Genomic DNA, 22,633 nt, shown 5'->3' with positions numbered 1-22,633 from the left:
TTTGTGGTGCAGTTTAACTAAAACCATAATCCACCTCATTTTTGTAGTCACATGTGCAGTGTGGTGCGGTTTAGAATTTAACTAAAACCATAACCGTACTGCACCTCATTTTGCGGTCACATGTGTGATGCGATGTGTAAGATGTGGTTTGAATGGATTGAAAACAGTATATTTTTCAAATTTTGGGTTTTTCTTACCTAGCTCAAAACTGATTTTTTCTTATTGTTTTGGGCAAAGTTTTAAACTATTGAGCTAGTTTTTCTTTATTTTTGGCTAGTTTTTCTAATCAACACTTGCTAGGGTTATTAAACTATATATATATATATATATTAAACTATATATATATATATATATTTTTTTTTTTGTTGAAAAAACTAGGGTTATTAAACTATTAATAATATATTTAATATTAAAAAATAAATATATTAATATATATATAGGGTGCGGTTTGTGCGGATTTCTTATTATAAAACCGCAAACTGCATTGTATCATGCAATACAGTGTGGTTATGTCATTTTGTTGGCGGTTTTGGTGCGGTTTGGTGAACACCCCTTCTATGTATACCTAGTACCTAGCTTGGATGACCATTTAGACATGTTGTGAAACTTTGTTGTGTCCCTAATATTGCTCACAAAACTAATATTGGCTTCTCAAACATAATTATTAACTCTTAAACAAAAAATAAATACAAGCCCGTATAATAACAATAAAAATTAGCTCAAATAACTGCAAAAATAGCCCAAATAATAACAAATAAACAAAATTGTCAATAAAAATCTAATTAAAAAACAAAAAATGAAAACCTTAATCATTAAAATTTGTAACTCGTTTAACTCATTCTATAAAAATAATATCTAATTTTATTTTTCCTAAAACAAGTACCAAAAGATATATTGTGACCATTAGCTCTTCTCAACCGCGCTTGTAGTTATGCTTCCCTCGACTTTGCAGTCCTAGTAATTATGCTCTTCTCAATAGCTCTGCTCACAGTTGCAAGACTAGCAAAATGTATCATTTGTTACTTTTTATCTTTCTTTATCTCTCTCTCTCACACTCACTTTCTCGTGCACGCATGTGTGTATATGTATATACATATGCATATATATATATACATATGCATATACATATATATATATATATATATATATCATGACTGTAGGGATTTAATCCCTAGCTTGTAGATAGGCTAATTGGACAAGTTGATTTGGATTTTAAATTACAGTCTCAAGCATAATTTTATGAATAAGTCTTGTGCCACATAAAGTGGCACAACAAATGTCACAACTCGCCCATGTGGCGAGTTGTGGTTGGTTGAAGGGTGGTGGTGGGTCCATGTGGGGACACCCCTCCACCAATCACAACTCGCCACATGGGCGAGTTGTGGCATTTATTGTACCACTTTATGTGGCACATGACTTATTCTATTTTTATTGGATAACTTTTTAAAAGCGGAAAACATTTAATTAAAAAAAATAAAGTGTAAAACATTTTATACTATATAAAATTTGTCATTTATTTTACTAGAAAAGAGTTTCCACTTCAGTTGCAATGTTTTATCAAATTCTAGGAAAGGAAAAAAAAAAAAAAAAAAAAGGCCTGGATGTGTGTATTATTATTATTTTTGATGGGGAATCAGACAATCTTTCATTCAACAAGTTGAAATTGGAGTACAACAGAGAAAGGAAATTACAGAAGTTGAAAACTAGTCAGATATCATCTAGGATTAGGTGTTCTACACAGCTGGGATTAACTCCCTTCCAAATTTGAGTAAAACCTGATAGTCTAGCAGCTTTTGCAAGTTCATGGGCAACTCTGTTGCCATCCCTTTTCAAGTGTTGGAATGTGCACCAGCTAAAAGAGGCCGAACAACTTTTAATGTCTTGAAGGATGAGACCAATCTCACCATCAACATCTCCATGGTTAAGAGCTTAAATAATAGAGAGGGCATCTAACTCAAAGATAGCATGGGAAATTTTCAAATCCAAAGCAAGAAGCACACCATGTAATAGAGCAAAGGCTTCAGTAATTTCTTCCAAGTAGGAAGATTGAAGAACTTCGCTAGAAGCTGCAATAGGAAGGCCTTGGCAATCCCGAACAATCACCCCAATGCAAGCGTTGATACCATCATTAGAGGTGGCTCCATTAACATTTATTTTGAAGAAGCCAGAGGGAGGAGCTTTCCATTTGAGGGCAGGGAGGGGGGGAATGGGGCAGTGGGGGGTGGGAACAAGCATCCTTAAAATCAATGAGGGTTCTATTGGCCAATTCCCAGCTTTGGCTTGGAGGAGAACTCGATTCCTCATGCACTACTTGATTACGATTCCACCAAATAGACCAAGCTGTTGCAAAGAAAATCTCCATGTCATGCGAGGTGCCCCTTACAATGATGTCTAGAATGACATCAACAGGATCACGGATTGGGCGTGAAAGGTCTACAGGGCAATCAAACCAATGAGCCTACGTTAGCTTGGCATGATCATGATTGCAGTAAAAAAGAGCATGGGTTGTAGTCTCTATTGCTTTGTCACAGATGGGGTAGAAGCTAGAACACGCTATGCCCTTGTGACTTAAGTTTTCCATGGTGGGAAGACCATTAACACAGATTCTCCTAGCAAAAACTTTAAGCTTTGGGGGGACTTTTTGGTGCCATATTCTTTTCCAGATCAGAGAGTTTGAGCTGTTTGAAGAGCATTCATCTTCGTCTGGAGGTATCACCATGCTTAAGGCAATACGGTAGGCACTTTTAACTGTGAAGGTCCCATGTTTATTACCAGTCCAAATTAGAATGTCTTCGGGAAGAATGTAGCTCAGTGGGATTGACAAAATTGTGTTGGCTTCAAAAGGTAGGAAGAGTGAGTAGACTATATCAGCTTTCCACCACTTAGTGTCCTCATCTATAAGAGACGACACCATTGGGAAATCTCGAAAGTCGGAAGGTGGGGAGATTACTTTAAATGTTGTTGGCATTGGTAGCCACTTATCTTCCCATAAATGGATATTACGACCATTTCCCACTCTCCATATAGTTCCTTTCCGGATCACCTCAAGGCTATTGTGAATGCTTCGCCAGGCATAGGACGGGCTGTAGCCTTTTTTTGAGTTGAGAATATCATCATGTGGAAAATACTTGGCTTTGTAAACTCGAGCCACCAAAGAGTCGGGGTTGGTGAGGATTCGCTAATCTTGTTTGGCTAACATGGCTAGATTAAAGGCTTGTAAGTCTCGGAAACCCATCCCACCCTGAAGTTTTGACTTGCACATTTTCTTCCAACTAACCCAAGCAATTTTGTGCTATTTATCTTTCTGCCCCCACCAAAAATTGTGCATCATATTTTCCAAATCAGTGCAAAGAGTCTTACGGAGCTGAAAACAGCTCATGGTATAAGTTGGGACTGCTTGTGCGACTACCTTGATGAGAATCCCCCTCCCACCGATTGAAAGGAGCTTTCCCTTCCAACTAGCAAGCATTTTTGCCACTCGTTCCTTGATTTCAGCAAACACTTGGGTTTTTGATTTCCCAATGATGGAGGGAAGCCCCAAGTACTTGTTATGCCTCGAGTCCTGCATTAGCCCAAGTAATCTCAATATGCACTCTTTTGTTTCTTGAGGGGTATTTGGGCTGAAAAACACCGAGGACTTGTTCGCATTAATTTTTTGTCCAGAATCTACTTCATAGCTTTGGAGTATGTTGACAAGTTTTTGACATTCTTGCCCGTTTGCTTTGCAAAATAGAAGGCTGTCGTCGGCAAAGAAGAGATGGGTGATTATAGGGCAGCCCCTGCATATTGAGACTCCTGAGATTTGCTGATTTTGGGCTGCTTCGTGAATAAGAGCCGACAAACCTTCTGCACAAAGAAGGAACACATATAGGGAGAGGGGGTCACCCTGCCGAATACCCCGGGTTAGGGTGATGTGGCCAAAAGTTTCACCATTTATGATCACTGAATAAGATACAAAAAAGACACAATGCATAATAAGATTAATCAATTTGTTATTGAATCCCAACTTCATCATAATCCCCCTAATAAAGTCTCATTCAACCCGGTCAAAGGCTTTACTCATATCTAGTTTAATTGACATAAAACTTTCTTTCCCCCATTTTTATTTGTTAGATAGTGCATGAACTCATATGCTACTAGGACATTGTCAAAAATTAGGCATTCAATGATGAAGGCACTTTAGTTTTCAGAGATGATGCTCGGCATGACAGTTTTAAGTCTATTAGCCAAGACTTTGGATATCAGTTTATAAGTCACATTGCATTGGCTAATAGGGTGGAATTCCGTCATTCTGGTGGGGTGGTTGGTTTTTGGGATGAGGGAAATATTGGTTTTGTTAATCTCTGCCATAAGAGCATTGGAATTCAACACATTTAAAACCATATTTGTAATATTAGTGCCCACAATGTCCCAATAATCATGGAAAAAAACAACAGACATATTGTCAGGTCCTAGGGCTTTTATCGGGTGAATTTGCTTCAGAGCCTTGAGAACCTTATCTCTTGTGAAGGTCTTGGTGAGCTCTGAGTTCATGTCCTCTGTCACGCGTCTGGGGATAGAGCCAATGACTTCATTTATTCTAGTGGGATAAGTGGTGGTGTAGATTTTCTCAAAGTAGGCCACTGCAGTGGTTGTAATTTCAGCTTTGCCTTCACACCACTGACCATCATCATTCCAGAGCCCAAGGATAGTGTTCTTTTTCCTTCTGTCAGATGCCCGAGCATGGAAGAATTTGGTGTTTTAGTCTACCTTGCTGTGTTGATGCCACATGGTTTCTTCACTATCAAGAAGATCATTGATCTCCTTCCTGAGTTGATTGATCTCTGCCCCAAGTTTCCTTGTTGGTCATTGGTAGTAAGAGCATTGAGCAATTTCCTTTTCTCCTAAATTTTCTTTGGAATGTTGCCCACCACTCTTTGATTCCAACTAGTTAGAGCCATGGCACATTTTTGAAGATTGGAGGAGATATCCTCAAGGGTGGTGGAGAGAGAGCCCAAGTTCCAAGCCGGATAAATGATTTCTCGACAATCATCTCTTTGGCCCACATTGCCTCAAAATGAAATTTGCATTTGCGTTTGTGAACTTGTGGGGAAGAATCAAAAATTGCAAGGATGCAGTGATCAGAGGTTGATTCAGCAAGATGGTGGACTTTTGGATTCCTGAAAAATTCTATCCACTCTGACGTGGCAAAAGCCTTGTCAAGATGGAGAGCAATTCTTTGGTTGCCTTCCTTCATGTTACTCCAAGTGAAGTCTGGCCCATAATATCCCAAATCCTAGAAGCAATAATTATTTATCACTTAACGAAACCCCTTGGCGTTGGGCACCACCTGCTTTTTCATTCATAGAGAGAATTTCATTAAAGTCACCACAACAAAACCAAGGCAAACAATATTGACTATTAAGAAAGGAGACGAGTTTCCAAGATTCTTCCCTGAGGTGAGTTTTTGGGTGCCCATAAAATCCAGTGTACCTCCAAGAGAAGCCATTCTCTGGTTCAGTGATTGTGGCATCAATATGGAAATTAGAGTAGCTTTTGATTTCTAGGTTCATGTCACTAGACCACAAAAGAGCCAGGCCTCCACTTCGGCCTCTACTAGGAACTATTAGGCCATTTGAAAAGCCCAATCTGTACTTCACCTTCTCCATATGCTTATTCTTTAGCTTTGTCTCTAGTAGGAAGACAAGTTTGGGATTCCAGCGCTTCACGTAGTCACGAAGTGTGAAAACTGTCCGGGGGTTCCTAATTCCCCGGTAGTTCTAGCATAGTGAATTCGTGGCTCCTGGCGGTGCTACTTTGCAATCACCACCGATCCATCTTGAGAGCTATTTGCAATTGTAAGGGGTGTGTCACAAATTTTCTTATGGAGTTTTTCTTCATCTTCGTCAGAGAAAACAAGCTTGCATGATCTTTTAGATCCTGAGAGCCCACTAAGGTTTTTAGCATAAGTGTTGGGATTTGGGGCTTGTTGCCTTTGGGCTCTGGCTATTTTTTTCAAATTCCCTTTACCTAGACCTCGTTGGGTGCATGGTGACTTGCTAGTGAGGTGGGCCTCTTTAGGAGGTTTTAAAGGACTTGAGATTTCTTGGGCTTCGGGTGGGGAGGGTCTTAGAAGGCCTACAGAGGAGGAGACATCCCCTATTTCCTTTCCTGTTCTAGGCTTTTTTTAAATTCAAATTGAGATATTCTAGATTGAGGCGCAGGGTTCAAGGGACTTACTTTTCCATTTCTCAGCTGATTGTTCGCTATAAGGTGATTTGATGTGTCAGAGTTTCCTAGTGCCGTGTTGTTCTTGGGCAACGTGTAGCTTCTCGGAGTGGTTAGGAGCTCAGCTTGTTCCGTCTCCATGTCCATGGAGTTGGAAGCTGCTTGAGCTAAAGTGTCTCTATCTTTTGAACTATCTTCCTTTCTTCCCTTAGATCTACCATTGAAGGTGACTTTTGATTTTTCCAAACTGATTTTAGCTGAACCATTTGCCCGTAGCCAGTCCCCATATTGCTTAGTGTTGCCTAAGTCACTTGGTGGCACCTGACAATGTTTCTCATCATGTTTCACCCTCTGTATTGACTATGTTACCACCCCTTCGAAGTGGTTTGTCAATGGGCAGATCCACACGAATTCTATTAAACTTAGCTTGCTTCGAAAGCCAGGAGCGCTTGTCTGACTCAATATATCTACCCAACTTGCTGCCCAGTTCTCTTCCCACTTCTTTTGACATGCAATCAAAGGGAAGATCCTAGACTTGGACCCAAAATGGAGAATGGGTGAAGGTTATGGTGGCCACAGAGAGCCCTTTTCTCCATCTAGTTAGAAGCAGGAGATTGTTGTCAAAGTTCCATGGGCCATTCCTTTCATCCCACTCCATTTGGTACCTTGAGTTAAATTTGAATTGTAGGATGTTCTACCTAACTTCCACGATTCGTAGATCAGAACCCATTTTCCAGGTTGGTTGTAGTGTGCTTTTTAGGGCTCGTAGGTTTTGGTGTCGCTCAGCTAGTAGCCGACCAAATAAACTTAAAGCACATTCCTCAAGCAAGTCCGATCTGTTGATGGTTGAGATAGTGATGTCTTCTTCTTCATCCTTGGTGAGTTTGAGATGTTGGATGCCGTCTAGAACTGCATGATCCATGACTGTGAGGAGGTTTTGTAAGCTTTTGGGTTACCAAGACCCAGGTGGATCCCGTGAGGGGAGAGAGCACTTGTGCTATAGCGAGAGGGAAGGGCTCCTACGAGGGAGAGGTCTTGGTTAGATAGGTCTCTCTAACCATCTATTATTATTATTTATTAAATTTTATAAAAGCAATGAAATAAATGTTTTAAGGGTAAACTACGTATTTGGTCCCTATCTTATACACCATATTTCAATTTGGTCCCTAACCTTTTAATTGTGTCAATTTGGTCCTTAACATTTCAGTATCATGTCAATTTAGTCCTTACTAATAATTTTTGGATGAAAATTGATAACACGTCTAATGGCCAAAATAAAAAATTAGCTTTCATTGATATGACAATACAATAAAATTTTATTTTGGCTATTTGACATGTTATCAATTTTCATCCAAGATATAACAACATGGACTAAATTGACACGATACTGAAAGGTTAGGAACCAAATTGACACGATACTGAAAGGTTAGAAACCAAATTGACACAAATAAAATATTAAGGATCAAATTAAAATATGTTATAAAGGATAGGGACCATATATGATAGTTTACCCATGTTTTAATGAGATAGTTGTTTGGAAATAGCGTATTTGTGAATTGTGGTGACAATCAATAACTTGAGCTCAAAACGTGTCTCAAATCCGACGTGCCACGTGGTGACAATGTTTTAGTCGTCCCGCCAGTGCACCAAAAATCAAAAATCAGTGAAACAAAAAACAATCTCCCTCCCTCTCTCACTATCTCTTTCAGTCTTCCTCCACAAGTTTTTATTTTATATTATATACTTTACTAAACAAAACAGAACCCCCTTCTTCCTCTTCTTCCATCTTACGCTTCAGATTCGTATTTAAACTCTCATTGCATACTCCTTCACTTCATTTCCTCAAAGAGAAATTCGTTTCAATGGAAAGCAATTCTCCGTCCAGTGCGTTTCTCGGTGTCCGTTTCGTTCTCTTCGGCTTCGATCCCGTCAATGAAAACAAGGTCTTTCTCTTTCTCTCTGAAAATGGAAATTTTTTATTTATTTACAGATTATTTTTGACGTTGCTGTTATTTAATTGATAAAAATGTTGCAATTATGTTAGGTTCGGTGTAAACTTGTATATGGCGGCGGAGTTGATGTTTGTCAGTACAACCAAAGTTGTACTCATGTAATTGTCGATAAGATTGTTTATGTAAGTCCTATTCTGTTGTTTCTTTTCACTTAATTTGGACTTTGATTATTATTGTTGTTTAGGTTGAAATATACTTTTTATTCCAAGTTTTGTCACTCAATTTGGTACTTCAAAATTTTTATAGGTATTATTTTCTTTGCTTTATTCATAAAAATTCATAACTTTTTTAGTAACTTATTTTAGTGACAAGTAGTGATTGGGGCAAAGGTATCTTCACTTGGACTCGTAACTAACATTATTTTTATTATACGCCAATCATAACATGTCACATTTCAATAGTTGTTAAACAAAGAGTACCCAAGGACATTGGTTAAGGTTGAATTTTGTGTTGTAATTGATTGACTTTTTCTGCAGGGGGGTTGAGCCACTTTAGTTTAAAGGATATTTGTTTATTAGTTTTTTGTTACTTGGGACCCCTTTTTAGCGTTATGAACAAATACACAAGGGCATCTGTTAACATATTCATTGTAAAATAATTGCATACCTGGTAGATGCAGTGGTAATGTGGCATGATAAAAAGTTGATGTGATCTGGAGTAAGTTTAACATCTCATGAACAGAAAAAATTGATACCTTTTAACATCATAAAGAATAAAATTGTAACTTTTTAATTCTAAGAAATAAGAACTGAACTTGGATTAAACTTTAGGGACGCAAAGTACATTTCAGTCTATTGTTAATTTCAAAATTCTGTTTTATTATTTAATTTATATTTTGTTGTCGAATTGCTTAGGATAATCCTGTATGTATTGCGGCTCGAAATGATGGTAAGACTCTTGTGACAGCATTATGGGTTGAGCATACCTTTGATATCGGAATGCCCGTTGATGCCAATTCAGTATGTTTCTTATCAAATTCTCTTTGTATATTTGAAAAAAGACTGAATTTATATGTTACTTATAGAAAAAAAAAAGACTGAAGTTATATATTGCTATAACTTAAAAGCATTATGGGCTACTTTTTTAAAATTTCTTTTTTATCCTCCTTATATTATGATTGATTTTGCAACTTTCTCTTTAAATGTAAGACAATTGCACATAGTTGAATATATCTCATTCACATTCACAGTAAAAAAATTTCAGCATGAGCTAGGGGAGATTTTGCTTATTGTGATTTTTGAAGTTTGGAATTATTTTCATAGTTTTGTATATGAATATTTGAATCAAAGCACATAAGGGAGATTAGACATCAACATCATGCACAATTGCCTACAATTATATTTTTGATTTGGGTGGACTCGTGTGAAACTTTAAAGTTTTTTTTAATAAAGAATTTGTGTCCACCCATGTTTTTAGAAACCATCAGTGAACAAAAAAAGCTCTTAATCTATGTTTTCTTTTGGATACTTAAAAGTTTTTTTTTCTTTTCTTGTATTACTGTGTACTAGTATTAGATATTTATGTATACTTTTTAACAGATCATGTACAGGCCACTCAAAGATCTGAATGGTATACCGGGTGCAAAAAATTTAATCATATGCTTAACTGGCTATCAGCGGCAAGATCGAGATGACGTTATGGTATGCATTTGCCTGTTTCATCCTGCTGCTGCTTTATATTTTTGAGTACAGTTCCTACAAGTAGTTATTTATAGATAGTGGTTTCTTGAAAGGACATAACGAATTGAATTTGTTTTTCGTATCAGACAATGGTCAACTTGATGGGTGCTCAATTCTCTAAGCCATTGGTGGCAAACAAGGTTACTCATCTCATATGCTATAAATTTGAGGGTGCGTTTCTCATGTTCCCAGTAACAAAGGGTGTATACAATGAAATATGATTTACGATTTCATATCATGCTGCATTTACTAATCTTCCTTTCTTAGTGAGAGTGTGTGTTTTCCTGGGTGTTCCTCAATGGAATTTCCTTCTTGCATAGTTTTTTAGGTAGCCTTGTTATGCATTTTGAGTGAGCAGAAGCCGTATATTTCTGAGCCATGTTCATTTATTTTTTGGTTTTTCAGAAAAGAAATTCTATTGTAGTCATGATCCTATGATTAGTGGAATGCGTCAGTTGATCTAAGTCTGAAAATGGCATCCAAACATGGCTTAGGATTGAAATTTGTGGTCAATATATTATACGGTTATGGTGGACTTTGTGTGAGTGGCTGCTCTATTAATACTGCAAAATTCTGGTAAATCTTTGCTTGTGGCAGGCTTAGGGTTGGGAGGTTTTATGAATTTGTGGTTTAGTTACTTTAGAAAGAAGGGTTACTGTTCAAGAATGACTATGGTATCACAGGGAAGAGCAAATTGATTTAGGGTTACAAAGAGGTATGAAGAAATGAAACTTGAATCTTTATGCAAACTGTGAATACTGCACGAGAAGTGTTTGTGAATTGTGACAAAAATATCAAAGAGAAGGGAAGAGAGAAGAGAAAAGGATAAAAGAATAATAAGGCCAATATGCCTTAATACTGAGCACTTAATATTTCATTGAGAAACTCTTTCTATTCTTCGAGTACATTGAGCACACATATGTATGAGGACTCTTGTGTTAGCGGTATTAGTACTTGTAGTTAGAATAGTAAACTACAAAACTATTATACTTAAGATCTCAACCCAAATTAAAAATTGTTTTTACCCAAACAATATATTGGACTTCACATGCGGGCCCTATAGAATAAATTTTGATTAGATGATTTTGCAAGGCATTAACAAATTATTTTTCATGCAAAATTTCTTAAAGTTGTTTTATATTGATGGGCAGTTTTTGTTAGTTGAATGACATGAGAGACACTTGGAGAAAATTAATTTTGGGAAGTTTTGCCACAATCAATTTATAATATTAAATTGAAGGTTGTTTGTGAATTATTTAGTTTGAGTTATTGGTATATCTGGTTTAAGGTTTCTTGAACACTTTACATCTGAATTTTGTGGACTATGAGTAGTTAAGTGGCACTAAATTTTAATGGAGTCTATTATTTTATGTAGGTGAGAAGTATGAACTTGCCAAAAAAATCCATGCGATAAAGCTTGTCAGTCATCGATGGTTGGAAGATTGGTATGTTGAGGTTCTATCATTCTTTTATGTTTTGAAATTTTGAAGCCTATAGGATGAACAAAATTATCTGTTTCAGAATCTTTGAAAAATGAGATTCTGTCTTTTTTTATGAATTGAGGTTTTCTTTATCTGATTGGCCTGTTATTTTTCTGCAGCTTAAAGGATTGGAAGCTTCTGCCGGAACTTAACTATAACAAGAGGTGAGGCATGTGAATCTGACATTGTGTGGGTTTGAATGTGCTACTTCTATGGCATGCATCAAAAGGGTATTTTTTTTTTTGGGGGGGGTTTGGGGTTATTTATTTTTTATTATTATTATTTTTTTTTATGATTGATGATGAGAAGCTAATTACATACTATGCATGCATGCACAGGTATATTTGTTCCTTCTTTATGATATCTTATATGATAATGTAAAAGCTGAAACTTAGAGAAAGTTCAGTTCTAAATACCCTAGAAATTTCTAAAGTATGTCAGATAGTTGTGTTAAGGCCTAGACTTTCACCACGTGTCATTTTTTTTCTTCTCTTTTCTAGGTTCATCTGTTCAAGTGATAGCTCAGTATTAATGGCATCCTTCGTAGTGCCTCATGTCTTATGGTTCAAACCCCCCACTTTTGAACTCCCTCTCTCCCACTATGGGTCCGTTTGGATACAGCTGAAAACTGAAAACTGAAAAACACTGTAGTGAAATAATTTTTAAATGTGTGAATAGTATCGTGGGACCCATTTTTAATGAAAAAGTTGCTGAAAAGTGAAATTTGTGGGTTCGTGAACAATACACGATGTGCTGTGATTGGTCCAAAAAAATTTGAAAAGTCAAAGTTTGCGGCTACTGTTCATTGAACAGTGCATGAACAGTAGCCGCAACACTCAAAACGCGTGAAAAAAAAAAAAAAAAAAAAAAAAAAAAACGCAAACGCAGAAGTTTTCATCCCAATCCAAACGCATTCTATCTACCTATTATGTTTTCTAAAAACTCAATTGATATTCATGTTATACTTAAATACATTAACTATTATTAATATTGCATTAATTAATGGGAAAATTGCACTTCCCCTAACTATGATGCAGTAGTAATGCCCCCTTAAACTTCAAAAATCAAGCAGTGTTCTTCCTGATTCTGACGCAGGACAACCAGAACAAAATTGAAACAGCAATAAAATAAAGGGATATGACTTAGGAGTCAGCACCTAGGCCTGGCTTGGAGTTAGCACTTAGGCCTAGGTTGGAGTTAGCATCAAGCGGGGAAACCACTAGGAATTAGCACCTGGGGTAGACATGAAGTTAGCACCAGACCAAAAGAGACCAAACGGTCATTTTTTTTATTCATCAAAATATCAACTAACTTCTCAAGGGGTACAATAGGTTACTTATAAAGGATTGTTAAATCCTAGTTCTAATTGACTAGGAAACCCTAATTACCTTATTAAAAAAATAACCTGCTTCTAAATTAAAATACTAATAGCCCAATAAACTAATAGGATTTAAAACATAAAAATACAATTGACTTGCAAACATAAATAATACTAAATAATAATCTTCTTACGTCTCTCGCATCATCTCTGGTTGGAGAAAACTCGACCTTGAGTTCTAAAGTGTTGAAGGATTAGGATGCTGACAAGTAACACTTGCATCAAGTCTGGAATCATTCTAGGGAGCATAGAGAAAAGAAAAACCTTGAATTCCACTATGTCAAACTCTTCTGGAATAACAAAATTAATGTATGGAATCAACATAATTTTATCTTGAACCATTGTAAGCACTATATTATCCACTTTCTCCACTTTAGCAAATTGTTTGTCTTCATGCACCATGGAAGGCTGATCAAAAGTAGATTCATTAGCTTCCAATATCACATCATGTGCACCCTCTAACATAATACTTTCTTTAGACACCATCTCTTCACCTTGCTGCTCTTCAATATATTCATTTCTTTGCACGCATGTTAAAGCAACACTTGTTGAGGCATGTACGTTTGTGTCAACATTAGACTTTGGTGTTGCTGGAGGATTCTCCATGACCAAGATATCATCATCAATGTTGTCTTCTATGGGGGCAGCAATAAGTTCATTGTGATCAAGTATCCTTGGTTTCTCAATTGAATCGGATTGAGTCTTCTTTTGCTTCATTTGAGCAATCCTGTCTTGAACATCTTTCATGAGCTTTACAGATAATTATTTTAATTCCTTGGTAAATTGTTCAAAAGTGCGTTGAGGACATGAAATGGGATGAGGATGAGGACTCATTGTATTTGCTTCAACTTGAAAAGTACCACATTGAGATTGGGGTAGATACTTAGCTCGATAGTATGGTGACAAATACTCATCACAAAACTTTTCTTTCATATCTTCTCACACACTAATGGTAGGTTCATACCTCATATAGCGGAAATATTCAAGATTCTCCCAAAACCTTTGTGCTTTACTTCTTAACTTCAACTTGGCATACCTAATCTTTTTGTTATCTGCAAAATTTGTTTGATCAAAAAATTGCTCCATCCCATTCATCCAGTTAACAAAATCTCGTGGATAAGTATTACAACCATCAAAATAAGGTGCTTCTAATATTACCATGATTCTCTAAAATAGTGCTTCAACAAATAGTTGGCAGTTGGAACAAGAACCTGGTGTGATGTTCTCTAGACGGATATTTGCTGGGATTGGGCTAGTTGATAGGTTTGGATTTCGTGGGCTGGGTCTTGTATTTTTTTTTTTTTTAAAGAAAACTGGTGTTGTAAAATGTGGGCTTTGGGCTTGTTAACAAATGGGTCAGGCAAGGGTTTGTTTATGTTACTGGTGGCAATATGGCTTGTGTCACAGTGTACAATGAGTTTGTTGTTTAGGCTGGGTCAGGTAGTTTAATGGGTTTTAATTTGAGTTCTTTATTTCAGATGGGCCGGGTCAAGTTGTTCTTAGTGGGAAAACACTATGGGGTTGCAAATTAAAAATGATCGGGAAGAGTTTGAATAGAAAATAAGGGACTTTTTAAAAAAAAAAAAAAAAAATTAAATAAAAGGCTAGTCATTGTTACCTTTGAGATGGAATCACTAGTTTATGGAGGGATTGCGGAGGCATGGTGCTGGGCAATTGAGGGTCATGGTGGCGCAATATCAAGAAGAGGATGGTGGTGGGGCTCACCGTGGTGTGATCTGACAGACGAGGGATGACAGCATTGGCTTTCCAATGGGTGGTGGCATGTGAAGAAACTTCTTGAAAGAACCTGACCAGGTTTGGTCGTGGGGTTTGTTGGGTAACCTTCTGGTGGCAGGAAAAAAAAAAAAAAAACCTCCATTCACCTTTTTTTTTTTTTGATGATATTTTTCTAGATATGGATTGACTACGACGATGCGTCAAATAGATTGGTGTTTGCTCTGATACCAAATATGACGCAGGACAACCAGAACAAAACTGAAACAACAATAAAATAAAGGGATATGACTTAGGAGTCAACACCTAGGCTTGGTTTGGAGTCAGCACCAAGCGAGGAAACCTTTAGGAGTCAGCACCTAGGGTAGACCTGGAGTCAGTACCAGACCCAAAGAGACCAAACGGCCATTTTTTTTATTCATCAAAATATCAACTAACTCCTCAAGGGGTATAATAGATTGCTTACAAAGGATTGCTAAACCCTAGTTCTAATTGGCTAGGAAACCCTAATTGCCTTATTACAAAAATAACCTTGCTCCTAAATTAAAATATTAATAGCCCAATAAACTAATAGGACCTAAAACATAAAAATACAATTGATTTGCAAACATAAATAATACTAAATAATAATCTTCTTGCGTCTCTCGCATCAGATTCATTGGAAAGAAGTACTTTTTTCCCCCTTTGTTAGGATTTTTTTTAAACTACAATGAAAAGAAATCAAACTTCTAAAGCTACAATTTAGAGAAAGTTCAGATCTAAAAACCCTCCAAAACGCCAAAAGTATGCCACATGGCTGTGTTAAGGCTTGTACTTTCGCTACATGTCATTTTTCCTTTATTTTTTTAATTAGAAAACAATTAATTCAATAACAACAACCACCCAAATATTTTAATGCAAAGTGTGGTTAGTAGGGACGCCGGACGCCCCTACTAATATTATAATTATATACGTTAACTATTGTTATTATTAATATTTCATTAATTAATAAGCATATTGAACTTCCCTTCCTTAACTATGGTGTAGTTATAATCTCCTCTTAAACTTAAAAAATAAATCAATGTTCTCCCTTATTTTTTGGTAACAAGTATTTATCCCTCGACATGATTTCCCCACGAATCAGTTTGGACAAAAGTTTCTCCAATCCACTACCTGGCAACTCAAAAGACTATACACGTGCACTTTTCCTCCAATCAATTACTTGAAAATTTAGAGGACCATCTACATGTATTAGATCACATGATTCATTAAATCATGTAAAAAAGTCACATGACTATTAAGTAGGTCATGTAATGTACATGTGGATAGCCTTTTGAGTTGTCACGTAATGTGTTGGAGGAACTTTCCTCCAAATTGGTTTAGAGGAAAATAGTTCTTAATATATTTTATTTTATTGAACTAAGGTTTTTGTTACAAATTATTTACTCCAAGTTGATATCTAAAAATTATACATAAACTATATTATTAATTTATGTATATTTGTTAGATTGAGAATACATATACTTAAAACCAAAATTGATATAAATAAAAATCTAGTGCATCACACGAGTTACAACTTACAAGCTAGTCTTTTTAATTATTGTGTTCATTTATTGAAAAAATTATTTTTTTGGGATCAATAACAGCCCTTGAATCCTATCCTTAGGTACCACCATTTTGTGTATTTACCCATAAAACTACAAGATGGATTGACAAACAGAAAACGAAGAAAGAAATTTATGATCAATTGAACTTATTGGAGCCTTGGACCCCATCATTGCATGACCTGAGTGATACACAATTGAACTATTAAGAAATATTTCTGGATCCTATTTTTGGTCTTCTACCATAATTCAAGAAAGAAGAGGAGAAAGGAAGAAATAATACATTCTGCTTGTTGACCCAAACTACATCTGCATTCCGGCCAAAATGGCACAATAGCATTGTTTACCGAAACATATATCAATCTATTGCTGTTTCAGAAATATGTAGGGATCTATTGCTTTTTGGGTACTTGAGTTCTTGGAGCTTGAGTACCATGGAAAAACTTTGAAATTTTTTGATGGTACTCGAGTTCCATCAAAAAATTTTCAGCAATTTTGAAGGCTATTTTTTCAAAGAAATCGAGTTTATGGAACTTGAGTTATACAAAAAACTTGAATTTTAGAAATTCGAGTCTCAAAAAGGTGGTAGATTGCTAAATATTTCACAAATAGTGGTATATTGCAAAATATTTTGCAAAAGGGTGGTATTTAGCCATTTCGGCCTCTGCATTCCAATGCCATATGTTGGGTTTAGAAGGAGATTTCACCTTGACACACATGCTGTGAGAACCTGTTGACCCTTGATTTCTGCAGAAGTTGTTTGTGTGGATGGGTACTGATATTCTTAATTAAGCAAAATAAGAATAGTTTTAAGCATCTTGGTTGGTTGCTGCAATAGATGCAACATATATCAATGTGTTTAATGTTATTTTTAGAATTTTGAATACACTGACATTTGCGTTGTTCCTGATGGTTTGTTTTGTTTTGCTTTTTTTGTTTTCCATTTCTTGAGCTCCTTGCCTATATGAGTAAATTGAAGTATGAATACCACGGCAATTTATCTACTGAATGCATTTTTCTGAACAGTGGCTATGAGTTGGAGATATTGGAAGCAGAGGCTAAGGATTCTGAAGAAGAGGCTGGAGACACTGTTGTGAGGCACTCTGGGGGGAAAGACATGAATAAGAGTCCTCATAATTCAAAAATTGGGGTATCAACAACCTCTGAATTGCCGCCCAGATCAGTCGGTGAACTTTCGATTGCACCAAAGGGTCCATTGAATGTTGATAATACAATAGAGAAATCACCTGGTCAAGCTTCAAGCTTTGATAATTTTGATGTTCTTAAAGCACTTCGCCGTCAGAACACTAGTTCTGATGAGCTACCTGACCCACTTGATGGAACTCCAGATCATTCAAAGGTGGGAAATGACTTGAAATCTACTCCTGGAAGTGCCGAAAGGTCAACTCAGCGTGATGGCAAGTTTAGTCCTTTAAGGAGATCCTCAATTCCAATGTACTCTGGAGAAGTATTAGGAAATTTAAGTGATTATTCTAAAATGCCCCTGGGTAAAGTCAATGATGATTTTTACAACTTTTCCTTGAAGATGGAACAAGTGACAGACAGATTTGGCTCTGGTCATCTTGAAACATCTATGGAGGAAACTAATTTAGTTGATAGAGGAGAGTCAAGTGGTTTGTTACCCCAAAAGAGGACGGCGGATGTTTCTTGTGGTGGCTTTAAATCACCAAAAGTGAGTCTTAATGTGAAACCATGCATCACAAGGAGTCCAGTGGTGGGTGATAAAATTCAGGTATTGGAACTAACCACTCTGATTGATGGTCCCGGTGGAACTAACAGCTATTTTCCACTGGGAAATAATGACCTTTCTAAGGATGAGGCTGCTAATCCGAATGCTGCACCAAACTCATTCGCTAAGATATTAACAACCAAAACCTCAATTCCTTGTGAGAAGTCATTAACATGTGATATGCCTTTCTCCGAAATTGTGACCACAAAGACTGGGCAAGGTAACTTTGTTGATGAGAAGACACCTCAATCATCTTTGCAGAGCTTAAGAAAGTCTGCCTCATACACCAGGCCTGACATTGTAGATTTTGATATGGGGGAATCTGTAGTTGGAGAGAAAGGGAAGCAAGAGAATGAGAAGCAAAATGTGGAGTCTTCTCCCAGTAACAAAAAATTGGAGACTCTGAAATCTGACAAGCCTGGCAATTTGAGCATGCTTGAAGGAGGAAATGACTTGTTTGCAAAACCAATTAGGAAGAAGATGGCTGCCAGAAAGACTCTGGGTTCAAGATATAAGTCAACTACTAATAATATACAAAAAAATAAAGCTACCTCCCAAAATGATGCTGTGGTTCATTCTGTTGGAGTGAAAGAGACAGCAGATCATGAGAAGTCCTCTGTTTCTATGCTGCTTGAGATATCTCCTCCAACTGATAACATTGAACCAGTGAAGGAGGTGGAGATGAGAGATGCCCTGAAGTCCGGGGATGATAGAGAGAATAACAATGAATTGATGGATGATGAAACTGAGGCTCCAGAGGACAGGCTTGAACATGAGTTGGAGAAGCCACTTAGTGAAGAGAAGTCTGGGCTGGTTACATTGACAGATAAAGAAGATACAATCATGGAAGAGAATTCAGACAAGACGCAGCATATAACAAATAACTGCAAGGATAGTGTGCATGATGATGTGATGGCTTTAGAGGAAGGCACCAAGGGAAGTGAACCAGAAAAAGCAGTTTGTGACAAGAAGTTTGAACATATTGAATCAACCTTAGATGGAGATGGTGTGAAAGGGAAGATGAATAAAGGGAAAAAGCGCCCTATAGGTAGAACCAAGGTGAAGATGGATATAATGAAATCTAAGAAAGGTAAGGATGGTGAAGAGACTGTGACCGAGAACAGTGAGGGGACTGGGACAGAAAAGGAGGAAAGAGTGTTGCTTCCTTCTACCAAAACTAAGAGCTGCTCCATTCCCGCAAATAAGTCAGAGAACTCTGTTGAAGCGGAGAAGGAGAACAAGCCAGTTCAAAATATAAGTCAGGGAAAAGAGTCTGTTGGGAAATCATCTGTTAATTCTAATATGACACCAAGGAAGGTCAATCAAAAGGCAGGGAAGGTAAGTCCAAATTCTTCAACATCAGCAAGAGATATACCAAACAGAGTGAAAACTGAACCTGCATGGTTTATATTGAGTGGACATCAACTACAGAGAAAGGAGTTTCAACAAGTTATTAGACGTTTGAAAGGAAAACTTTGCCGAGATTCTCATCAATGGTCATACCAGGCTACACACTTCATAACCCCAGACCCAATTCGCAGGACAGAGAAGTTCTTTGCTGCTGTTGCATCTGGAAGGTATGTAAATAAGTTCAAAACTTTGCATAACAATGGCAACTTATTTGATTGAATTCCAACTGGTGTTTTATTTGCCAAGAAAAATAGTATTTTTACATCAAGGTTTATTCTCCCGTTGATCTGGGGGACACTGTAAAACTTTGCCCATTCTTGTGAGAAGTTCGGGATAACTTGCTATATGCTACATAGGATTTGTTATCTTGAATAGATGTTCAAATGTTCTAATTGATTCAATCTTGAATGCAGGTGGATTCTTAAGACTGATTATTTAACTGCTTGTAGTCAGGCAGGAAGATTTTTGGCTGAGGAATCTTACGAATGGTACAAAAATGGCCTAAATGAAGATGGTGCCATCAATTTGGAGGCTCCAAGGAAGTGGCGGCACATGAGGGAGAAAACAGGTCATGGTGCATTTTATGGAATGCGCATTATCATATATGGAGAATGCATAGCACCAACTTTGGTATGTTGTTAAAATCTCATTTTTCAATTTTTGCTTGCAAATTTTCCCATATATTCTACAAAGGATATATATCTTGTACGAACTTAATTAGTGGGCACTACAGTTTGTAGACTCTATTTGATAAATCTCATTTTGTGTGATCAAACAGGATACTCTTAAGCGTGCTGTGAAGGCTGGAGATGGGACTATATTGGCAACTTCTCCTCCTTATACCCGATTTCTTAATGATCGAGTTGACTTTGCCATTATCAGCCCCGGCATGCCACTTGTTGATTTGTGGGTCCAGGAGTTTATGAAACATGAGATACCCTGTGTTCTAGCTGATTACATAGTCGAGTATGTTTGCAAGCCTGGGTACTCCCTTGACAAACATGTTCTATACAACACTCATGCTTGGGCAGAGAAGTCATTTGCTTACCTGCAGAGCAAGGCAGAAGAGATTGTCAAGGAGTCCACAGACTCCACACCATCAGATGATAATGGTAGTAATGATATAGCCTGCACAGTTTGTGGCTCTCATGATAAAGGGGAGGTCATGTTGATTTGTGGTAATGAAAGTAGTTCTGTTGGTTGTGGGGTTGGTACCCACATAGATTGTTGTAATCCTCCACTTCAAGAGGTCCCAGAGGATGACTGGTTTTGTCCCAAGTGTAGTGGAAGCAGACACAGCACAAACTCTGCTAAGAGAAAGAAGAAAGGGTCCTCTTTATTGAAAAGGAAATGATTTTTGATATCTTGCTTGTAACCCTTATAGGTTTAGAAAAGGTATCCAGATCAATTTTGTACGTCTAGTTGTGGTAATAGCAGTAGAATTTATTATAAATGATCCCAGATGATTGTAATGTACTTTTAGAAATTCCTTAATCTGACTTGGGGACCTGTAATTTAAATATTAACTGTTATCGTGGCAGTACTTACCAAGGGAAGAAAATGCTGGCATTTTTTATTAGTTGTCATCTTGCTCTTGTCTAAGAAATACGTATAAATGATTCAAACTGGTTTAGCAGAAAATTGTCAAATTTGATTAGTTGTAAACTTGCTCTTGTCCAAGAAATGCAAACGTCTTTCATCATGATTCTGTCTAAGATTGGCTTTGAATGCTTTTTTTTGACTAAATTGTAACAGAAAATTTAAAGTGGAGAAAAAGACTGATACATGGTCTAAAGACTCTAAGGGCTCGTTTGGTAATGTTGTTCTAGTAATATTTGTATTTTTTGGAAATATGTGTGAGTGAAAAAGTGTGAAAATACGTGTAATGTTTAAAAATTGAAAATATGTGTTTAAACACATGTATCAAACGAGCCCTAAGCAAGTACATTTCTTGTATTATGTATTATTAAAATCGTTTCTTACTATGAATAATTATTGGTTCCGGATTGAGAAAATTTTCACCTCTATGGGAGGAGTCTTCCCTCCTCTCACATGTGCTTGTCAAGAAATTTTTATTTTTATTTTATTTTTCAATTTTAATATATTATTGAAAAAAAATTATTCAATTTATATACTTTTTTATTATTAATCCATCCATTATAAGAACATATATATATATATATATATATATATTTTTTTTTTTATGTCATCATAGCTAGTATTGTTACTATAATTTTTTTTTTTTTACAAATTTTTTATCCAAACTAATTTGAAAAAATCTCCTTCAACCAACTGCGTAACGATTTATAAAATTATCTATATGTTTATTTTAACAAGTCATATAACTCGTTAAAAAACTATATATGACTAAAAAGTACACATAAATAGTTTTTTAACCAAGTCGTGGTTTGGAGGAAGTTTTTTCCAAACCGAGTCAGAGGTAACCTTTTCCCATACCCCAGCCCAGTCCCTCCAAAGTTTAATTCAGCAAACTTGAGTTAAGTCGGCCTCTCTAGTCATGACATTAAGATTTAAGAGCCAGGCCGTTTTAAGAAACTATGGGCTAACCCAAAGTGCCTTCCCTCCTTCCTGCTAAAAGAGTAAAAAACTTAAAAGGGCTTTGTGATGAGTATTTTTTTGGTTTATTAACAATAAGTGACCAATTTATTCATTTATCTGTTTGTTTGTTTATCTATACTACTTATTGAAATAGAATCTTTGGTGTCCCTTTTTCATTTGGTAGCAAAAAATAACTCTTTTGTTTAGGGTAAATTTGCTTTTTCCTAGAGGACAAATGAAGGAAACATAAGTAAATTCACCGACTCCATATTGATAAGAAAATGTTCATTCCACTATTCTTCCCACAGAAACAAAAGAGTTTAGGTCTTGCTATATATCCAAGTGATAATCACTCCAACAGAATCCAAGAAATTAAACTGTTCACTTGGTTTCACAAAGTCCACAGAAATTAGTTTATATAAAGAGCTTAATGATGGGATCCAACCATGTATCTTCCACATAGGGGAAACATGTTTGCCTATGTCCATTAGTAAGTTTAGCACATTCTTGAACCAATATTTGGAGGTAAGAGTCACCATTAGTAAAGTTTAGCACATTATTTTTCGTGAACATTTCTCTTCCTTGGTCTAATGACTAAAGTGTTGGAATTTAAGTGATAGCTCAATAATAATAGTATTTTTTGCTGTATATTTGAAGTTCAACTCCTACCTCTCTTATCTGTCGCTATTTGTATTACATTAGAGGGTATCATTCTTTTGATTCATATTTGATAACTAACAGATTAATACAGCAGTTGACAATTTTTCAATGACAACTTAATTGATCAATTGGTATGGATGTAGACAAGAATTTCAAATATTTACTTATTTAAAGAGCACC

At 36.5% G+C, this 22,633-nt stretch overlaps 1 protein-coding gene across 2 annotated transcripts; it reads left to right on the top strand.

The window, feature by feature from the left end:
• The first annotated feature begins 7,882 nt into the window (after positions 1–7,882).
• Positions 7,883–20,813, top strand: LOC115971520 (BRCT domain-containing protein At4g02110). 2 transcript variants are annotated; one of them, XM_031091489.1, is made up of 10 exons: positions 7,883–8,150; positions 8,252–8,341; positions 9,074–9,178; positions 9,758–9,859; positions 9,985–10,069; positions 11,274–11,343; positions 11,499–11,543; positions 17,101–19,401; positions 19,648–19,864; positions 20,013–20,813. In XM_031091489.1, exons 1-10 carry the CDS (start codon positions 8,070–8,072, stop codon positions 20,586–20,588), a joined length of 3,672 nt encoding a protein of 1,223 aa, XP_030947349.1. In that variant the 5' UTR covers positions 7,883–8,069; the 3' UTR covers positions 20,589–20,813. The 2 variants fall into 2 exon arrangements, with proteins under 2 accessions (XP_030947349.1, XP_030947350.1); XM_031091490.1 differs by lacking the exons at positions 7,883–8,150; positions 8,252–8,341 and having other exon boundaries at positions 9,087–9,178; positions 9,769–9,859.
• The last annotated feature ends 1,820 nt before the right edge of the window (positions 20,814–22,633 follow it).

This window comes from Quercus lobata, chromosome 12 (assembly GCF_001633185.2).
Source record: "Quercus lobata isolate SW786 chromosome 12, ValleyOak3.0 Primary Assembly, whole genome shotgun sequence".
Lineage (NCBI taxonomy): Eukaryota > Viridiplantae > Streptophyta > Magnoliopsida > Fagales > Fagaceae > Quercus > Quercus lobata.
This window is presented reverse-complemented; position numbering and strand designations above follow the sequence as displayed.